This window comes from Xenia sp. Carnegie-2017, unplaced genomic scaffold, assembly GCF_021976095.1.
Source record: "Xenia sp. Carnegie-2017 unplaced genomic scaffold, XeniaSp_v1 HiC_scaffold_1, whole genome shotgun sequence".
NCBI lineage: Eukaryota > Metazoa > Cnidaria > Anthozoa > Malacalcyonacea > Xeniidae > Xenia > Xenia sp. Carnegie-2017.
In genome coordinates, this window is record NW_025813402.1 from 6,891,698 (window position 1) to 6,908,188 (window position 16,491).

Here is a 16,491-nt window from a genome sequence, read left to right on the forward strand (position 1 = left end):
CAGAGCACTCAATATATGCAATGTATAAAGATGAAAGATAATGAGAGAATGGTAAAATCACTGAAATGAGAGAACTTGATTTATAGTTAACTTAGTCCACATCATATGCTAAAAAGCTAATAAAATCATTAGCTTCATAAGAAACTTCATAATTTCTAGCATTTTCTGCGTATACTATAGTATTTTTGTCTTTGCTGTTATTTCTTTTCTCACATTTACAATATCGAGCGCATTCGTAAACATGTCAGAAGAAATGCTCAGTTCACTACAAACGTGCAAACTATCAAGTTTTTTCATTGTACAATTCAACTCTTAGCATCTTTGCTAATTGCCATTTTACAAACTGTTTCTTTAAAGATATGCAGACTAATATATTATCATTTGCACTATACATATCTAATTATTTTACATTTGAGTATCTTTTGCCAAACTCTGGGTCATCCCTGTCAATTTGCAAACTGTTTTCTTGCGTGTTCCCAGGCTCATATAAGACATTCACATTTGCATTAAACAGCTCTAAATCTTTTACAGTTGAATATATAACATTAAACTTTGAGCCATAAATTGGATTTGATGTTTCTTTCGAATTTACGTCATCATTTCCAGATTGATCTTGATTTGAGGTTAAAAAATCGGGATTTTCGTACCTAATAAACGAATTAAAAAACACATTTTCCAAAAATGAATTGATACTGATAATTGTAAGGGAGAATCATTATTTGTGGACAACACAAAACTGTTCTACATCTCATTATTAGAAATCTTCCTGTCTGCAATATCCTCCTGGAAAGCTGGACTTTGTTTCCGTCTACAAAAAATTGACAAATTTTGCATTAAATCATCATCATTATAGCGTTTTAGTCTTCCGCTCACATAAATAACAAGTATATAGTTGCTATGATTTGAAAATAGTTTACTCACCTTTTGAAATAAACAAAGAAGACGACACCAAGAACTACAACAAACCCCAATGTAAGGATTGGTAGGAGTATTTTTAATAATGGCTTTCTCTTTCTTTCTTCGTCAAACATATTCTCTTCTTGACTTCTATATGTGCCATTTGTTCCATTTGTGACATATGATGAAGTGGAAAGAGTGTTCTTTGTTGTCACTGCAATGTTTCATTAAATTGTTTATAAAATTATAAATGAAAAAATAAACTGTGTTGTTGCATCGCTAACCTGTTGACAATGATTGGTCAATAGTTGTCAACAAGCGAGTAAAATTGATCATTACAAAAGAGCAAAAATTGAAGATAAATTCCTCAAAGAATCATAACGAGTGTTTTTAAACTTCGTTGTATCATAACTCTTTACTACAACCTCTGTGCAATTCGGAAGGCCAAAACGTATATATGGTGCTACGTAAATGGAACATCATCGCTGACAGATACCCTTGCTTAGTTCAGTTGAGCAAGCTACCAAGTTACTTACCTGGCTTAGGATTCCTAATATTTGCAAAAGTTGCGTAACGGGCATAAAAGCCAAAACCAGTTGACGATTTTTTTCTACTTGTAGTTCGTCCAAGTTTCATAACAATAAATAATTCATTTCTTGTAGAATTTATCTCATTATGAGAAGTTGCATTTCTGCCACAATAAACAGCCAACAGCATCGAACTCGTGGCATTTTGCCCATCATAAATTGCCAAAAAAATTTGTTGACAATCCGGCAAGTTTAACTGATGAAATACCAATGAAATTTTTCGCGTCGAATCAACCTTTATTGACCATGAACAAGAATGGAAATCAGAAAAGGAATTGTTAACATTTGGTGACTTGAACAATCCAGTATTTCCATGAAGTTCATACCGACATCCTAAAAAAATCATAAATAAATCATATCATACATCATACATTCATTTTCTCATCATTGAAAGTTTTTGTTGCTTGCATGAAGGAGGTGTCTTAATTTGCATAACTGTGGTGTCAGATTATATAAAAGCGTAAAATATTATTTCAAACACTGAAAAATAAAGTTGATTCATCAAACCTGCGTAATAACAGTAAAATATTTTTGGTAAGCTTTTCACTTTATTTGTGTATACGTGATGTCCAAAGAACTTATCTCCATTCATATCATTCTCAGTATCATATACGATGTATTCAAGAGAGCTGACCATCCACCATACGCGCTGACAGTTGGGCGTTTTATATGGTAACAAATAAAACGGTTTTTCTGTAGGCAACTCAACTGGGTTGTACCATTGTCCTTTTGTTTGACAGCAGTAAAATAGTCTGGTTGCTCCCAAATTGGAGATCCTCTGTGAAAACTTTGGTAAAATTCCTCTATGCTTATTTCTATTTACACCATCAAAATTATCTTCATCATCAAGTTGAATCCAGCCTTCATCCAAGTCATATGGACAATCATTCTTTTGGTAAATACAATACATTCCTGCAAAGTGCCAAATAAATACTATATTTAATCTAATTCAAATCAATGTGAAGTTAAGGAAATGTAGTTATAGTATAGTCTTAATGGATGAGGATCAACAGCGTGTATTGTAAAAATCAAGCTCGCCTTTGGTAAAATGTTAAAAATTGTGATTGATTAAGCATTATAGAATGAAGTTTTGATCAAGTTTATAACATTTCACTAATTAGAAATGATAAAGTATATTTTTTATCCACCAGTACAAAATTTCTTAGTTAACAACGTTTCTACAACGACCAAAATTCTAAAGATGAACCATTAAAAATGTAAATTTTAAGCAAAAGATAATAATTATTTAGTATTTAAGTTTGCACCTTTTGGCCAATATTTCCAAATCGTTTTATTTCCAAATGTCAAATTCTTTGTACAGAATTCTCTGTCAACAAACTCATATTGTCCACTTTCAGTTCCATTAACAATACTTGCATTCATATGAAAATTTGAAGAAAATTTACTTTTGACATTTATTTTGTCATTTATGTCATCATTTTCCATTTCTTGTCTTAGCCATCCTTCTTTCCAGGAATTATCTGGACATCCTGTTTTAGGTTTCGGTAGACTATATTCCCCTGCTGGCCATCTTGCTGGGAGAAAAAATAAGATATCAAACTGTCAAATTTTATAACTGGTTTTGGTGCAAACAGTGATCTTGATTGACAATCATCGATCAATCTATCATATATATGACAGGTATCTTTATTTGTTTTCATGTATCAAAGTTAAGCATTACTGCTTCATCTTCTTTGCACTCAAGTATTTGGATACAGTAAAATATCAATCGTGCCTTCAAGCCCCAATTTAAATCTCACAGTTGAATTGTCTCCTCTTGTCTGAACAACCTGGGGAGGCCACTGCACGCAAGCAGTTGGCATATTATGTATGATGTGAAATTTGAAATGTATCATTGAGAAATGTCTGTACAAACAATTAGAGAGAAATGAAGAACAATGCACGTCAATATGAACGAAACATTTATTTTTAGTTATAATAATTGTCCATGATACTCGTAGCACATTTTAGTAGTCAAAGAATGAAGATGCTACTGCCATTCAGGATGTTATACAAGTGAAATGATATACAAGCACAAGAACTTGTAGTTCCCTGTATTAAACTAGCTTACTGTTACACCAAATATTATAAAAATGTTTTCTTACCTTCCAACGAAAGACTGTTTGATTTAAAAAGCAACGTGATAAAATTTAAATTTAGCAAGAAAAATCCCACTTTTTCCATTCAGCTGAAAATTACGACGCATGAAATTGATTGCTATTTATTGCGTTGGCTTTGACAGGTCAAGACTTTTAAACAACGAAGTTCTTATATCGCAAAAATAGGAAGCAGTTTTCGCCTCGCTTTCGATACAGAAAGTACAACGTATAAGCTCTAACCATTCTGCAAAATTAAAGACAAATAATATTGCGAATGTTGTTAACTGTAAATAAAAGCAACCTTTCAAATGTATTCATACAGGATTTGACGCAATCATATCAAATTTCAAAACAGTTGAAATAATATACCGCCCAAAACTGACTTCAAAATTGAAATTTTTAGATTAAGTTTATTTAGTCGCGCACATGCAAAATGCACTCAGCCAATATTACAGTTAAGCATGAGTGTTCTCGGCTGCCAATTCATTGCTTAGGCCTGTTTCAAACGTCATATTTTACATGAGCCGAGTGCATTTAAAACAAAAGATAATGGAATTTTTATCTCGTTTTCTTTTTTCTTTAATGCATTCGGTGCATGTAAAATGCCATGTTTGAAAAGGGGCTTATGCATGTACAGATAGTGATAATAATCATGCATACCATGAAAACAATTGTGTCTTTTTATCGTAAAACACAAAGATTATTGCCGATGCTGAATGCTGATATTACTACAAACGAACTGCCATAATCAAGAATGGAGAAAATATTTTTTCTTTGTCCATTACCCGACGAATTGTCAAATTTCCCTTGACGGGGGGTTAAGACTCCCCGACGGGGACGCTATAGCTCCCTGCTCCCCTAAGGCGCAACCCCCTGGACTTTGGTGTACTGTGACGTTTTGACTATTGTATAACATTATACTTTCCACACTTAAAAAACTGATCCCAACCCTTCAACAGGGTTCACCGGTTGTATACACGCTGCTCAGTTCAACAATTCTCGTTATTTCAATTTTTATTCTTCTCTGATCTATAATACCTTTTACTTTTTTTGATACACTCAAATCTTGAATCAAACACCTCTTATCATGAATCAATGGAACAAATTCCACAAATGAAAATTTTCTTCCAACACGAAAAACGTCTCGACGCCATTTTGATCAAGCTCGAAACATTTCGTATGCTAACATTCGCACATCGTTTTTATTTTGGTATTTTCCAGATATCTTCGTGAGGCCTGCTGGATGATGCATTTATTTCAATAAAGCTTAAAGTGACTGGTCACACGTATTTCTTTTTCTGTTTATAAAATCAATAGTTAAAAAATTAAGTTTATCTAAGCAGAATTCATGTTAGCTAGATAGCGTAAATTTTACTTCTCCTATCTTTTTCATCTTCGACAGGGTCTATACATTAAACATAACTTTATTCTCTTTGTTGTGGCTTTGCACAGAATTCCATTGCTTTTCAAACAAATCCGACGACTGACACAAATACTCTTTTCAGCCCGTCATCTTCAATCAATGTCCAGAATAGCTTCACAGTCACCAAAATCTTTCCTTTGGCAATTGCACATCCTCAATCCACAAATATCAAACAAAATATAGCTAAATGGCAACATAATAATCTACGCCCCAAAATACAAATACATTTAAAATCTATATTGTTAATTTTAATAACTATTGTCCATGTTCATTTGCGCAAAACTAGCCGCATTTGCATGCACATACCTCACCTCTTGTTCAAAAACAACCAAAATATAAACTAAGTCAGATATTGAAAATAGTAATCTAGCACTCGAGCTCGGTCATTGATTTAAGGTTATTGTTCAATGTCAATTGACCCTCGGGATTTTCCTGCATTGCCAATTTTCAATTTGTCCTGTTGTGGGTTTGCAGGCTCATATTCATATAGCGTGTTGCCATTTGCATTAAACGACTCCGAGTAATTATTGTCAATTTTCAAACTTTTATCTTGCGGATTCCCAGGCTCATACAATACATTTTCATTTGCATTAAACAACTCTAAATCTTTTATAGTTGCATATCCATCACTGAACTCCGAGGCATAGATCGGATTTGATGTTTCTAAAGAGTTTACGTCGTCATCGCCATATTGATCTTGTTTTGAAGTTGATAAATTGGGAGTATCGTACCTATATAAACCAATGAAAAAAAACACATCTCAGTGATGAATTACATGATAATGGTAAGTATGTAGAAAGTCATTGATGTTATCATTGTTATTCACATCAGCAGCTATGCTTAAGGTCTTATAAAAAGAAAATGTTCTACATGTTATAGTGGACTCCAGCAAGCGAAGGAAAACGTGATTGTCTGGTAAATCACATAAGATTGGTTGCATGCTACTGATGCAAGTCCAGAATTATCTTTGATCAAGAGATTACAAAATCATAAAACTGATTTACATGTCTTTATTTGAAATATTCTTGTCTGCAACGTCCTCTTGCAAAGCTTGATTTTTTTTCCACCTACAAAAATTAGAAAATTTTGTTTGAATCTTTATTGTCATCAGGTTTTGGTAAACAACAGACACGCATGCGGTTGCTATGTTTTACTAATAATAACACACAACTTTCTCACCTTTTAAAACATACAAAGAAGACGACACCAAGACTCACAATGACCACCAATGCAAGGATTGGTAGGAGTATTTTTAATAATTGTGATCCTTTTCTGCGGGAGCTTCTAATATTTGAAATTGTTTTATAATGGGCATCGAAACCAAACCTTGTTGACCTTGAACTGTTAGTTTGTCTGTGTTTCATGACAATGAATAATTCATTCGTTGTGGAATTTATCTGGGCACGAGAAGTTGCATTTCTGCCACAATATACAGCCAACAGCATCGAACTGTTTTCACTCTGTCCAGCATAAATTGCCAAAGAATTATGTTGACAGTTAGGAAAAAATAACTGCTTAAATACCACAGAAATTTTTAGAGTTAAATTAACTTTTATTGCCCATGAACAAGAATGGAAATCGGAAAAAGAGTTGTTGAGATATGGTGAACTGAACAATCCAGTATTTCCATGAAGTTCATACTGACATCCTAAAAAAATCAAAATAAATCAAATCTTACATTCATTTACTCTTTATTGAAAGTTTTTTATTTCTTTAATGAATGAAGTGTCTTAATTTGCATAACTGTGATGTCAGATTACACAAAAGTATTATTTTAAGTATTATTTTAAGAAATATTATTTTAAACACTGAAAATAATGTTGATTTATCAAACCTGCGTAATAACAGTAAAATATTTTTGGTAAGCTTTTCACTTTATTTGTGTATACATGATGTCCAAAGAACTTATCTCCATTCACATCATTCTCAGTATCATAAACAATGTATTCGAGAGAGCTGACCGTCCACAAGATGCGCTGACAGTTGGGCGTTTTGTAAGGTAACAAATAAAACGGTTTTTCTGTGGGCAACTCAACCGGGTTGTACCATTGCCCTTCTGTTTGACAGCAGTAAAATAGTCTGGTTGCTCCCAGATTGGAGATGCTCTGTGAAAACTTTGGTAAAATTCCTCTATGCTTATTTCGATTTATACCACCAAAATTATCTTCGTCATCAAGTTGAATCCAGCCTTCATCCATGTTATACGGACAATCATTCTTTTGGTAAATACAATACATTCCTGCAAAGTAACAAATTATTGCTTTATTTAACTTAATGCAAACACAAAGTAAGGAAACTGCAGTTATAGTATAGTCTTAATGGATGAGGATGAACAAGTGTAGTTTATTAGACTTGTCTTCATTGTAATTATATGTATTCAAACTCACCTTTTGGCCAGTATTTCCAAGTAGTTTTATTTCCACTGAATATTGAATTCTTTGTACAAAATTCTCTGTCAATAATCTCATATTGTCCACCTTCAGTTCCATTAATAATACTTGCATTCATATGAAAATTTGAAGAAAATTTACTTTTGACATTTATTTTGTCATTTATGTCATCATTTTCCATTTCTTGTCTTAGCCATCCTTCTTTCCAGGAATTATCTGGACATCCTGTTTTAGGTTTCGGTAGACTATATTCACCTGTAGGCCAACGTGCTGAAAGAAATCTGTATCTGAAATTTGTATCTTACGCCTTACGGATAAACATATTTACAAACGAACAACTTTGTAACATCTTTGAGTGCAAGTGATATAACCGGTTTTATATTTTGGTCGGTACAATTGATCCATCATAACAAGAGTCAACTTTGTTTTCAACATCCTTGTATCGTCTTGTATCGCATTCAAAACACAGCTCTTTGGATTTACTTCAATTGAATTTGTTAAGTATGTTGTTCTTGTTCTTAGCACTTTAATTTTCGAAATAAAATATCGTACATATTACTATTATTCAGGACGTGATACGCTTAAAGTAAAATCGTAAAAGCTTGTATACCTGTGTTAAACTGCGTCATTGTACTGCCCAATTCAATTATTATTGTTTAACTTTCTTACCTTCCGACAAAAGACTGTTTGATTCAACAAGCAGCATGATTGAATTCACACGTAACAAGAAAAACCCTACATTTTCCATTCGGCTACAAATTTCCAAATCAAAATTTTCACAAGGCGTCAAGTTGTAGTTTGCGACGCTGGCACTTATAAGGTCACGACTTTTAACCACAAGCCTCAAATATCACGAGGATAGGAAACATTTTGCCTCCATGTTTACGCAGAAAGTAAAATACGTAAAACAGAATGAAAACGAGGACAAAATTGCGCTAATGGTATTCCATATAGAAAAAGCTTAATTCTTCCTTCACACAATTACATGATTTTGTATAGTAATATCAAATTTCAAAATATTATATGATTTATGTCCATGGGAAGTGATGCAAGCCGAATTTATTATACAAGATGTGCCAAGCTTAGTCAAGTTACTTTGCATTTAAAAAATTCTCGGTTTAAGTCAAGCATTAAATCTCTAAACTTGGCTAAAAATACAGTTTATCATGAATATTTGCTTGCCCATAATTAATGCGATTGTTTTAATACAGAATTACTCCAATATTTAAAAAAACTTTTCTCATCATTTAAAAAATCGTTTTCATCTTTTTTATCGAAAGTTCTGCTGTTTCGAAAGCTTCCATGTGCCTCGGCAATTGGTCTCGCCCTGCCATTGACACATAGCATTTGAGGAACTGCTTGACAAAGAGGCTTAGCCAGTATAGTCTACTTGCAGAAAGGATTACCGTGATAAGGGCAATCGAATTGTATTATGGCATACCCCAGTCGCATAGGCGGCCAAAACTCCCACCCCTTGCCACTGGCTTGTCAGACATTGTATATTGTCTCATAAACCTACTTTTTAATTTAAATTACATTCAATAATAATTAACTAATTCTTGCGATATTTTTATGTGAAAAATTATAACAAATATTTTGACTAAATTTGATTTTATTTGATTTTGACTAAATATTAACTTTTATTTTGACTAAATTTGATAAATAATTCATCTAAACATCACGAAACGATGTAAAAAAAAGAGTAGAAGGGTTGAGCAGATAGGATGTCATGAGTCTGGATCAAAGGGTGTGTATTTTTGCTGGAAGGGAGAGTCTTCCCATGTTAATACCAAAATAGATGTTTAAAACTTTGTTTTGAGTATGTGCGTAGCCTGTAAAACGGTTACTTTACACAAAAATGCCGCCAAATATTTAAGTGAATTCTTGTGCGGGTATTTCTTTAAAGCCGATGGTCGCACAATGATATGAAATGTCTTTTTTTCTTGGTACGTTATCCTGCATGATTCGTTACTAAAGTAACTTAAAGATTTCAGCTTGCACCACGGATGAAGTTTATGTTCAAGCTTCAAAATTTCGTAAGAAATTACCTTTTTATTTGGCTAGTTATAATTACAAAGTCAATTTCCCTTTCAATATTGTGCAGTCCAGAAAATTTGTCCTCCTTCCATAAATCAAATAACGGTCTCCTAATAATTTCTTTGAAATTGATAGTCATTGATTTCGTTTTGCCTCTTTCCTGTTATATCAGCAACTTCACATCATTTATCAACGATTGCAATAACATATTCCGACTCACATCATCTGATTTCTTGGGCAAATTTTTACCGTGTAATTGTCATTCTGATCAATATTGTCACAATTTCTTGGAGTTTGTTTCTATTAGTACTGTATGATGCTTTATTATTTGCTTTCTGTTCCATTATTTCTTGTTGTAAATGGCGTGTATTCGACAACTCAACTATTGAAGTAACAGGGAAGTTCTACTTTCACCTGTTAAATTCATTCGATGATGTAATAACGTAGAAATAGTTTGCGAAAGTATGAATTCCAATAAAACCCATAAAACCAATGTAACATAGATAAAGATAACTTTACGTCCTGTGCTATTCTGTTGTGGTGTCTTTGTAATTGACCTGAAACTTTTGTATAATTTGTAATAGCCTGCTGATTGATTATTTAAAATAAATTGTATTGGGGAATAGTTTCTTTTTATAAAGTGTACTGGTTGATAAATGTAATTTATTAGAAATATTAAATTCAATTTGTAAGTAGTGTGACAAGTTAATGATGTATCATACCAGTGACACTTACTAAAATTCATCAGGTAAATGATGCACTCTCTCATCAAATTGTAATTATATAGAAATACTTATTTCTTTACAAAATAGCTATAATTAGAGTTTTATGTTGGGCAATTGTTTTGCTAACAGAAACCGTTTTCCGCCAGGTAAGTCCCTCGCTATCATTCTTTCATCATTGTGCGACAACTCTGAAACTGATAGTTTTTTGTTTTGTTGTTGCCTCATTTCTTTGTATCAGTAATGGCAAGTCTTTGTCTTCAATTGGAATGACATATTAAGACGCACTCGGTAAATCATTTGATTTCTTAAGCAAATTTTTGCTGTGTAACCCTTCATTGACAGAACGATTGTCTTTCCGTGATAGTTTTTGACTTTTTTGTCGACCCATTCCTATCGTATCAGTAACGCCCAGTCTTTTATCTTCAATTGGAATGACATATTCCGACTCTTCCGAGTCACTCAGCAATTTATTGGATTTCTTTTGCAAATTTTAACTGTGGTATTGTTGACTGATAGAGCAATTGTTCTTCTGGTCACAGTTTTCATAACTTCTTTCATTTCGTTTTTTCAATAATGATTGGTAGTTATTGCTTTCAGTCTCATTATTTCTTGTTTGATTACATAATGGCGTGTATTCCACAACATCTTCATACTGCAAGTCATCAGGTGAATGATGCTGTCCCTTTTCATTGTGCGACAACTCTGGAACTGATACTTTTTGATTTCGTTGTTGACCCATTCCTATCGTATCAGTAACGCCCAGTCTTTTATCTTCAATTGGAATGACATATTCCGACTCTTCCGAGTCACTCAACAATTCATTGGATTTCTTTTGCAAATTTTTACTGTAGTATTGTTGACTGATAGAGCAATTGTCCTTCTGGTCATAGTTTTCATAACTTCTTTCATTTCGTTTTTTCAATAATGATTGGTAGTTATTGCTTTCAGTCTCATTATTTCTTGTATGATTACATAATGCCGTGTATTCCACAACATTTTCAAACTGCAAGTCATCAGGTAAATGATGCTGTCCCTCTTTATTGTGCGACAACACTGGAACTGATACTTTTTGATATCGTTGTTGACCCATTTCTGTCGTATTATTAGTAACGTCAAGTCTTTTATCTTCAATTGGAATGACATATTCCGACTCTTCAAAGTCACTTGGCAATTCATTTGATTTCTTTTGCACAACAACTTTATACTGCAAGTCATCATCATTGTGCGGTAACTCCATGCTTGAAACATCATTATGGTCATATCCAGAGTGGTCTTGTGCTGAGTGTGATAGACTGGGATTTTTGTACCTAAACAGACCATTCAAAAAATTCACATTAGTGAATTTACAGTAATAATTTTCAGGAAAATTCATCATCTGTGACAAAAATCACAAATCGCAAAACTGCTTTACATTTTTTGAAATATTTCTGTCAGCAATGTCCTCTTAAAAGCTGAACATTTCTTCCGCATACAAAAAAGTTGATAAATTGAACTTAAATTCTCGTCGTCATCATTATCATATTCTAGTCTTATAAAAGTCATCTCTTGTGGTCATCATTTTCATATTCTTTATTTCGATCAGTAATATAAATACAAAGCGTATATTTGCTATGACTTACTAGTTACTACTAATAATAGTTTACTCACCTTTTAAAATAAAAGAAGACGAAACCAAGAACAACAATGAACGCCAACGCAATTATTGGCAGAAGTATACTTATAAATAGCGATCGTTGTACTCTTTTGTTGTTGATTGCCTTTTCTATAAATGTAAATATTGTGCAGTGTGAGATGAACTGGAAGAAGTGTGCTTTCGTTCAATAAAGTTTGGGCTAGAGTACGTCCAATCTAAAAGGTAATATATATATTAGCATTTCAAACAGTAGTACCATAAGAACTCCTTATTACTCCCTAATTTGAAAGTCCCAGTGTGTGGCTGTTTAATACAGACTTACCACATAAATGCTATAAGCAGAATACTTACTTATCCTAAGAGAGACAGTATTTGCAAAAGTTGTATAATTGGCGTAAAACCAAAGCCTTTTGGCGTTGAACTGTTAGTTTGTCTGTGTTTCATGACAATGAATAATTCATTCGTTGTGGAATTTATCTGAGCACGAGAAGTTGCATTTCTGCCACAATATACAGCCAACAGCATCGAACTGTTTTCACTCTGTCCAGCATAAATTGCCAAAGAATTATGTTGACACTTAATAAAAAATAACTGCTTAAATACCACAGAAATTTTTAGAGTTAAATTAACTTTTATTGCCCATGAACAAGAATGGAAATCGTAAAAAGAGTTGTTCAGATATGGTGAACTGAACAATCCAGTATTTCCATGAAGTTCATACCGACATCCTAAAAAAATCATAAATAAATCAAATCTTACATTCATTTACTCTTTATTGAAAGTTTTTTATTTCTTTAATGAATGAAGTGTCTTAATTTGCATAACTGTGATGTCAGATTACACAAAAGTATTATTTTAAGTATTATTTTAAGAAATATTATTTTAAACACTGAAAAATAAAATTGATTCATCAAACCTGCGTAATAACAGTAAAATATTTTTGGTAAGCTTTTCACTTTATTTGTGTATACGTGATGTCCAAAGAACTTATCTCCATTCACATCATTCTCAGTATCATATACAATGTATTCGAGAGAGCTGACCGTCCACAAGACGCGCTGACAGTTGGGCGTTTTGTAAGGTAACAAATAAAATGGTTTTTCTGTAGGCAACTCAACCGGGTTGTACCATTGCCCTTCTGTTTGACAGCAGTAAAATAGTCTGGTTGCTCCCAAATTGGAGATGCTCTGTGAAAACTTTGGTAAAATTCCTCTATGCTTATTTCTATTTACACCATCAAAATTATCTTCATCATCAAGTTGAATCCAGCCTTCATCCATGTCATATGGACAATCATTCTTTTGGTAAATACAATACTTTCCTGCAAAGTACCAAATAAATACTACATTTAATTTAATTCAAATCAGTGTGAAGTTAGGGAAATGCAGTTATAGTATAGTCTTAATGGATGAGGATCAACAACGTGTATTGTAAAATATCACCCATGTCTTTTGGAAAATGTTCTAATCAAAATCTACAACATTTCCACCTAAATTCGAACAAAAATTTCTTAGATTCGCAACATATTTGACAACCGAAATTCTCAACATACAAAATTAAAAATGTAAGATAAGTAATTATTTTGTATTTAAACTCGCACCTTTTGGCCAATATTTCCACGTAGTTTTATTTCCTAATGCCAAGATCTTTGTACAAAATTCTCTGTCAATAAACTCATATTGTCCACCTTTAATTCCATTAAAAATACTTGCATTCATATGAAAATTTGATGAAAACTTACTTTTGACATTTATTTTGTCATTTATGTCATCATTTTCCATTTCTTGTCTTAGCCATCCTTCTTTCCAGGAATCATCTGGACATCCTGTCATCGGCTTTGGTAGACTATATTCGCCTGCTGGCCATATTGCTGGAAGAAAAAAATAGGAAATCAAACTGTAAAATTTTATAAATGGTGCAAATATGATCTTAATTGTCAACTAACTACGATATTATAAACGACTAAACTTTCACACGTATTTCATTGACACTATTTATACGTATCATTTGCTCTGAGATCAGTGAGATGTATTCAAGATACCTATTTAAAACATTAAGAATAAGAAATAGAATTTGATGTTTATCTTTACTCATGATTATAAGACATCCTTTTTTCATAAATCACGAGAAACAGGAAATATAAATGATGAAGAATGAAGGATAATGCAAACAACCTCATATGAGTCATATCGATGGACTAATTCAATTGTAAAAGATGATGGTATTGGAAAGCTTCCAAGGTAAAAATTTTGTCTGTTTAAACTGGGAATATTGCAAGTTGGCAACTGGTGATTGTTTTTGTCGTAGATAAACGAATTTGTTGCGTCTATTAACACTATTAACACCAAGTTAGTTCAAATCTTGCTCAAGCCACATGTCTTTCACGTGTATATAAATACCATGTTATGATTCATAATTCACACTAAACAGTTGGCATGTTTTGTATGACAGGGTGAAATTTATCACAGAGGACATCTTTTAGTTAGTGTAATTCATCTAACATATACTTGAGACTTCGTTTATAGTAGTCAAAGAAAAAATATACCATTTAAGCTTTCATTCACACGTTATACTAGTGAATTGGTAAAATTTCAAAAACTTGTACATCCTATTATTCCTGTAACTTGCTTATACTAGTATCAACAATACAAATATTTTAATGGTACTTTCTTACCTTGTCTTTCGAACGAAACTCTGCTTGATTGAACAAGTAATGAGATTAAATTTATACGTAACCAAAAAACCCCTACTTTTTCCATTCTGCTTAAATGGAAGAAATGAAATGCTTACGGCGCATCAAATCAATTTATACTGTGGTGTTTGCGTTTAAAAAATCACGACTTTAAATCACGAAGCTCCATAATCAGGAAAACTTGTAAAAATTTTGCCTTGTTGTTGACACAAAAAGGAAAATGAAAAATGAACAGGTATATAACCATTCAGCAAAATTTAAACGAGAACAAGAAAGCATACGAATACTGTCACGTATCAAAGCAACCTTTTATAAATTTGTCGGGTTTGACGCAGTCATATCAAATTTCAAAACAGTAGAAATTAATGCTTGTGGCTTGGCTCAAATATTTCATTTCAAATTGTAAAACAACAGTTAGTGGCCAAAATATAATTGTTAACTAATCAAAAGTTATCAAAAATGAAAACAATATACACCTATGTCCACTCATGCAGTGGCGTAGCCAGCCCGAAGTTTTACTCTCGCAAAGCAAATATTTTTGTCTTTACTGACCGTGAGAACAATAGATTTTTAAAAAAATGAATAATGGTAATCCTTTAAAATTTACTTAGCGGGTGCTTCAAATAACGTCGTTACAAATAATTCTAATACATTTTTTACGGTAAATTTATGGATAACTAGTTTTTTGTTGCACTGAGGCGACAGTGAGTTGATTTTTAGGCCATTTCGTGGCAGTGCATGCAGCATGGGTTAATTTTTAGGCCAAATCCATGTTCGATAAAAAGTGATAATTATCAAAGTTTGCTAAGCCGATCAACAAAAATTTTCATTATGAGTAATTTTATTAATTTTCTTCATTGATTTTGAAAGCCGATTGCTTTGTGGTTCTTAAGTATGGCTTGTAATATTTTATTAACTCAGCAAAGCAAAGAAGTATCATTAAAAAGTAATAAAACATTATAAAAATAAATTTTTAACTATATATATACATATGTTTTCAGTGTAACTTTGTGGTAATAACTAATAAGTTAGGACTTTTGCAGTAACTTATACTGATAACTAGTTGCAATTTTGAGCATTCAACTAAAAGTGGAACTAGTTCCAAAAAAGTTCCAAAACTTTTATAGCCGTGGTGCTCGAAATTTTTAATAAAATGATATGTCGTATATAAAACTACTTTTCGCGTGATGGCAAAGAGCATAAGCAGTAAATTAACTAAATTTCACTGCTCAAACATATAAAACGAATACATGAAACAGTTCCTCTCTACCAAAGTGATGTCTTAAAGGTCAAAAACACAGTAGAAATGTAGAATGATACGTTACCAGTGTTTGTTAACTATTGATGTTAGACGCAAGCATCAGGATAATATAACTAAGTCAAGACATCACAAATCCTCCAAAAAGACTGGAATTATCACAGCAATTGAAGACATTTGTAGTTTATCTTTATCTTTATTAACAACCTGTGACAAAAAGACAATTTAAAAAAATGTTATTTTTTTAAATAGTTTTTTTTCTGACAAAAAAACGCGTTTCTGAGAGCACGAGACATTTTTTGAAAAAACGACTACTGCGCAATATGGAAATGCCACCCTCTGTATGCACTCAGCACTTTATAGCTACTTATTCTACATAGTAATTTACTCGTATTTCCAACAATAGCCACGAGATACAAATTTTGTTAACATTGTATAACAATAATGATATCCCTGCTTAATCAGGACTACAGAACATATATTTTTCACCAATTTTCCGGAACTGTCATGGCGTCACTTGTTGCTTTTCGATGATGATATTAACATTTTTAGTATAAAATCATTGGAAAGCGTTCGATTAACATCAGTTCTAATACAACGTTGTCGATTCGTATAGTATTTCGGTGCCAGTCTGGAAAATTGGTTTGCTTTTACAAAAACGGCAATAGCCAACAATAAATAGTGGAGTGCAAACTAGTTAATATATGAAGTAACTGCAAACAAAAACATCATTTAAATATCTGTCACTAT

General features: G+C 32.5%; 3 protein-coding genes and 2 long non-coding RNA genes across 9 annotated transcripts; 2 read left to right on the top strand and 3 right to left on the bottom strand.

Annotated features, from left to right (window-relative positions):
• Window positions 1-274: 274 nt before the first annotated feature.
• Window positions 275-3,909, bottom strand: LOC124435463. 4 transcript variants are annotated; one of them, XM_046985652.1, is made up of 8 exons: window positions 3,590-3,909; window positions 2,750-3,019; window positions 1,992-2,396; window positions 1,693-1,817; window positions 1,434-1,506; window positions 922-1,111; window positions 746-808; window positions 275-647 (listed from the first exon to the last, which is right to left on the bottom strand). In XM_046985652.1, exons 1-8 carry the CDS (start codon window positions 3,666-3,668, stop codon window positions 401-403), a joined length of 1,452 nt encoding a protein of 483 aa, XP_046841608.1. In that variant the 5' UTR covers window positions 3,669-3,909; the 3' UTR covers window positions 275-400. The 4 variants fall into 4 exon arrangements, with proteins under 4 accessions (XP_046841608.1, XP_046841408.1, XP_046841553.1 ...); XM_046985452.1 differs by having other exon boundaries at window positions 1,434-1,817; XM_046985597.1 differs by having other exon boundaries at window positions 1,434-1,817; window positions 2,750-3,015; window positions 3,590-3,653.
• Window positions 3,910-4,782: 873 nt separating this feature from the next.
• On the bottom strand, window positions 4,783-8,683 carry LOC124435991. Its single transcript, XM_046985947.1, has 6 exons — window positions 8,066-8,683; window positions 7,394-7,666; window positions 6,841-7,245; window positions 6,186-6,654; window positions 6,011-6,073; window positions 4,783-5,737 (listed from the first exon to the last, which is right to left on the bottom strand). Exons 1-6 carry the CDS (start codon window positions 8,142-8,144, stop codon window positions 5,404-5,406), a joined length of 1,623 nt encoding a protein of 540 aa, XP_046841903.1. The 5' UTR covers window positions 8,145-8,683; the 3' UTR covers window positions 4,783-5,403.
• Window positions 5,703-6,098, top strand: LOC124436243. Its single transcript, XR_006945284.1, has 2 exons — window positions 5,703-5,790; window positions 5,886-6,098. It is a non-coding gene; the product is annotated as an uncharacterized LOC124436243 (long non-coding RNA).
• On the top strand, window positions 7,581-9,001 carry LOC124436315. Its single transcript, XR_006945329.1, has 2 exons — window positions 7,581-7,897; window positions 8,677-9,001. It is a non-coding gene; the product is annotated as an uncharacterized LOC124436315 (long non-coding RNA).
• A 427-nt stretch (window positions 9,002-9,428) lies between these two features.
• On the bottom strand, window positions 9,429-14,769 carry LOC124436085. Of its 2 annotated transcripts, none has more exons than XM_046986047.1 (6): window positions 14,466-14,769; window positions 13,392-13,661; window positions 12,708-13,112; window positions 12,143-12,519; window positions 11,806-11,920; window positions 9,429-11,465 (listed from the first exon to the last, which is right to left on the bottom strand). In XM_046986047.1, the coding sequence occupies exons 1-4, from the start codon at window positions 14,548-14,550 to the stop codon at window positions 12,143-12,145; spliced, it is 1,137 nt and encodes a 378-aa protein (XP_046842003.1). In that variant the 5' UTR covers window positions 14,551-14,769; the 3' UTR covers window positions 9,429-11,465; window positions 11,806-11,920. The 2 variants fall into 2 exon arrangements, with proteins under 2 accessions (XP_046842003.1, XP_046842078.1); XM_046986122.1 differs by having other exon boundaries at window positions 11,806-12,006.
• Between the last annotated feature and the right edge of the window lie 1,722 nt (window positions 14,770-16,491).